Here is a 4859-nt window from a genome sequence, read left to right as displayed (position 1 = left end):
GACTAGACTATAGACTAGACTATAGACTAGACTATAGACTAGACTATAGACTAGACTATAGACTAGACTATAGACTAGACTATAGACTACACTATAGACTACACTATATACTAGACTATAGACTAGACAATATACTAGACCATAGACTAGAATATAGACTTGACTATAGACTAGACTATAGACTAGACTGCTTAGACTATATACTAGGCTTCAGAACATGGTCTAATCTTTAGTGTTGTCTGTAGACTAGACACTATGTATTAGGATATAGGTTAGGCTAGAGTAAATACAAGACTATCGACTCGACTATAGACTAGAATGTACAATAGACTATGGACTAGACTATTGGCTAGAATAGACTAGTTAGTTAGTTATTTTAAAAAGAGGATGTATACACATCAAATCCGAAGAAATACACCTAGGCCTCTATCGGGCCTGTTGTGTGCTCTTTAACCAGTGCCACATGTGGGAATGGAACCCACCACTTCCGGTCTACCAGACTAGAACACTAACCACTAACCTACCGTAGGCCACTAGAATAGACTAGATAGATTATACTAGACTATATACTAGACTATAGACTGGACTATATACTAGACTATATACAAATCTATAGGCTTGACTATAGGCCAGACTATAGACTTGACAAGACTAGATTATACTATAAACTAGACTTTAGACTAGATTATAGACTAGACTATAGACTGGACTAGAGGCTTGACTGTAGACTAGACTATGGACAATACTATAGACTAGACTATAAATTAAACTGTAAACTAGACTATTGACTAGATCATAGACTAGCCTATAGAATAGACTATAGGATAGGCCATAGACTAGACTATAGACTAAACTATAAACTATATATAAATCAGACTATAGACTATACTATAGGCGTGATTATAGACTAGACCATAGATTAGAATATATACTATGCTATAGACTATACTATAGACTTGACTATAGACTACACTTTCATCTAGGCTATATACTATTCTTTAGTCTAGGCTATAGACTTAACTATAGAAAAATTTAGTAAAATTTACTATGCATTTTTTTTGAAATACGAAACTGGCTCGATAACATAACACATAAATGGAACAAAAAGGAATGTTTTGTTTTTGAGATTTTGCCAATATTAACTTTTTCTCCAGCAGTACAGTTTAGATTAGAAATTGTTATTCAAATCGAATGTATAGCGTGTAAGCCTTAGAATAATAAATATTTTATTAAGATTTTTCTCCACAAATTTATTCAGAACATTTACATTTTATTAAACACACGATTTTTTTTTCTTTTCTTTTTCCAGTTTTCCCTTTGCGACATTACTAGAAAATAAAAGATATCGAAAAGAAATAAAATTAAAGAAAATAAACCCTTAAGTGGCAACATAATGTATCATGTAGTATTAAGGCTACATAAAGTACTTTCTGGAGCAACTAATCCAATAAAAGTTGAAATGTACTTTAGAAAGTATAACAACAATAATAAACAACAATATATATAGGAAGTAAGTTCAGAAATAAGTGCATCCATTTATTCATCCTACACATAGTATTTGTTGGAGTAGAAGTGTTTAAATTTATATAAATAACCTATAGAAAACATACAGTGTTTGTGTGAGTGTAAGTGAATGATGATGACTAACAAACACTTGTAAATTGAATGCAAATTCAAAGAAAAAAGAAACCGGAAATAAAAGAGCCAACAAACACGTAAAGAAAACTCAATTGCACTTCTGTATAAGAAAACCACATAAACAAATAAACGACTTTCTATTTTTTACTGTATATGTATATGTATGTATGTAACTTAGCTATTTGTAATATAAATGTGTACAGAAAACCTGGTGGGCAAAAGGGAGCAAGTGTACAAGCAAAAAACAGATCTACAAACACATTTAAACGATAAGAAAATGTGGCAACAGCAGCAGCAGCAGCAGCATCAATATCACTATCAATACTATTATAAAAGACATCGTCAACAAAAGCAACATCAGCATAACTATTTCTATCAACAGCAGCATCAACAACACTATTGTTTGCCTAAAATTCCTAAAATGCAACAACAATTACAAATGCCTGCCTACCAAGTGTTACGTTTTCTTTTACTGCTTGTCTGTTATTGTTGTCACTCTCAGGCCTCCATGGAGTACAGTGCCAAATTAAGTAATTGTTACGATAATCAATATGGTTTCAATGGTCATCATATCTACAATGGTTCGGCACCCACTATGGCTATTGCTGGCATTACAAATAACACTAGCAGCAATGAAACCACAATATCAGCAACAAACAATAGTGGTGATCAGCTACTACAAGCTACAACGAAGAGCGAAACAGATTCTGCAGTAGCTTTTCAACAGTCGTCATCTGTTAGAGGTTGGAAGTGTTGCTGTTGGAATGCAACAAGTTTGGTAAGTTTAGAAGAATTGTGTATAAAATGGGCGGTCTGAATGTTGTGGGCATGGCACTTCCCATATAAAGTAAATATTTAATTAGTATTTCTTAGGAAATTATCAGGGTCAAAGGAGACCCTATAATTATAAAGTTCATGAGGGTCATCAATGCTAGTATAGAACTTAATATTGCAACTTTTTGTTGAGATACGAGTACTTATATTAAACATAATTATGAACTTAAAAGCCCTATTCGGGGGTTCCGTTGTATGGGGGCTAGGTGAAATATGGACCGATGTTAACCATTTTCAATAGGCTTCGTCTACGGTACTAGAAACAATCATGTGCCAAATTTCATTAAATTATCTTCAAAATTGCGACCTGTAGTTTGAATACAAAGTTAACATGGAAGGAGAGACGGACGGAGAGACGGACGGACATAGCTAAATCAACTCAGCCGATTGGTATACTTTAAGGTGAGTATAGGATCAATATTTTTGTGCGTTAAAAATATCAACATAAACCCAAAACTACTAAAGTGGTGTAGGGTATAAAAAAAATGTCCAAGCTAGAATCCTCAGGGTTTGCTTGATCAGTAGTTTAGTAATAATTTAGCCTTTCCCATTAGAATTTAATTTAATACAAAAATTAGTAAAATTCTAAAATTTTGCAGGGGAAACACTGAAATACATACATTGAACAATATGTGAAAAATGACACGGTCTATGCAAACTAGCAGAATAGGATAGATATTTTTTTCACAAAAAATAAATATTATAAATCGTTAAAGTTTTTTTTATATATCCAAAACTACACCAGTAACTTGACCCTTCTATGGCCGTATTAATTACCTGCGCGTGTTAAATGCTACGGTAAAAAAGCTGTTGATCCTCTTAGTTTCCATCAGCTGTTATATGTGTAATCTCTTGTCATTACTCAATGTAATTTACACAATTGATTTTTCTGTTGAAATTCATCTGCTATAATTCCATTTGCCTTCTGCATTCAAATAATCTGTTAAACAGCTTCATAATTGTTTGTAAATCCGTATATATATAAATATAATTAAACTCTACACCACAATATTGGGATTGGTATTATGCATATGTAACAAATACAAAAATATTGGTCCAACTTTAAAGTAATGGAATGACCTACTGAGTCGATTTAGCTATGTCCGCTCGTCTGTCTGTCCGTCCAAGTAAAGCTTGAGCTGTTTGGTATACTTTAAGATGAATGTAATGTGTTACAAACATCAGCAAAAAGGAATAGTATTGTCTTCACTATAGATGTGTAGGGTATAAATGCTCTAGAAATAAGGTTAAACAAGAAATTTAATGCCTTATTATTTAAAGAATAATTCAAATTTTTAACATACTCAAGATTGGTCCAACTTTAAACATACTAAATGGTGTAGGTTATGATGTGTGTCCGGCCATGCATAACTATAATATTAACACCTTAAAGAACACCAATCGGCTCAGGATCATTTTCAGACTCGATTTCGAGATGTTCGTCCGTTTGTCTGTCCATCCGTCTGCCCGTCTGTCCATCCGTCCATGTAAACCTTTTAATCAAACTACAGGTCACAATTTTAAAGATAATTCAATGAAATTTGGATATTCTATTGTCCCAGAAACGAAGGCTATTGAAAATGGTTAAGATCGGTCCATTATTTCACCTGGCCCTCATAGAACTGTACCCGCGAATAGGGCTTGTAAACCTTGTAACCAAACTACAGATCCCAATTTCAGAGATAATTCAATGAAATTTGTCACATGATTTACATATTTCACCTATGCCCCACGCAAAAACCTAGCGCCTCGGTAAAAAGCTACAAAACCAAATTCTATACTATCCTTGATGACTCTCACGAACTAAATAATTATAGGACCTCATTGGACCCTTGCCCCTATAAAAAGCCCCCTACAAAAATTGACTTAAATGTCCAAAACTTTTTTTTAAATATAAAAACTAAATCACATCTAATTTTTGTATAATGTATTATAGATGTAGGGTATTATATGGTCGGCATCGCCCGACTGTAATTTCTTACTTGTTTTTAATTTGGTTTTACGTTGTAACCACACTGTTGAAATGTATTTTAAAAATTTTAATTAAATAATTTGAATTTATTGTTACATGGTGAGCAAACAAAAGACCATATAGTAATAATACGTAACTGTACTTTGTTGAAATTTACAGAATAATTTAAGGATACAAGAGAAAAATCGATAAACATATAGAGTATTTGAATGGAACATATGCACATAGCTTTTATAAGGCAAGCGACCTCTTTAGTTTCATGACAGAGCGTAAAATATCGATATGATTCTTGGTTTCAGTGTGTATGTGTTATAAAGTTAGTAAGATAGATAGATAGATAGATAGATAGATAGATAGATAGATAGATAGATAGATAGATAGATAGATAGATAGATAGATAGATAGATAGATAGAT

The 4859-nt window shown here is 32.7% G+C and overlaps 1 protein-coding gene across 1 annotated transcript in view; it reads left to right on the top strand.

The window, feature by feature from the left end:
- Positions 1–4859, top strand: part of LOC111675991 (thyrotropin receptor) — a 47993-nt gene that overhangs the window by 25508 nt on the left and 17626 nt on the right. Inside the window, exon 2 of the mRNA XM_046947939.1 lies at positions 1310–2416. Within this exon, the coding sequence (XP_046803895.1) occupies positions 1832–2416 (585 nt within the window). The 5' untranslated portion in view covers positions 1310–1831. The remainder of the gene's footprint in view (positions 1–1309; positions 2417–4859) is intronic.

The sequence above is a fragment of the Lucilia cuprina genome, chromosome 4 (assembly GCF_022045245.1).
Source record: "Lucilia cuprina isolate Lc7/37 chromosome 4, ASM2204524v1, whole genome shotgun sequence".
NCBI lineage: Eukaryota > Metazoa > Arthropoda > Insecta > Diptera > Calliphoridae > Lucilia > Lucilia cuprina.
The sequence above is the reverse complement of the archived record's forward strand: the minus strand, read 5'-3'. Positions and strand labels throughout refer to the sequence as shown.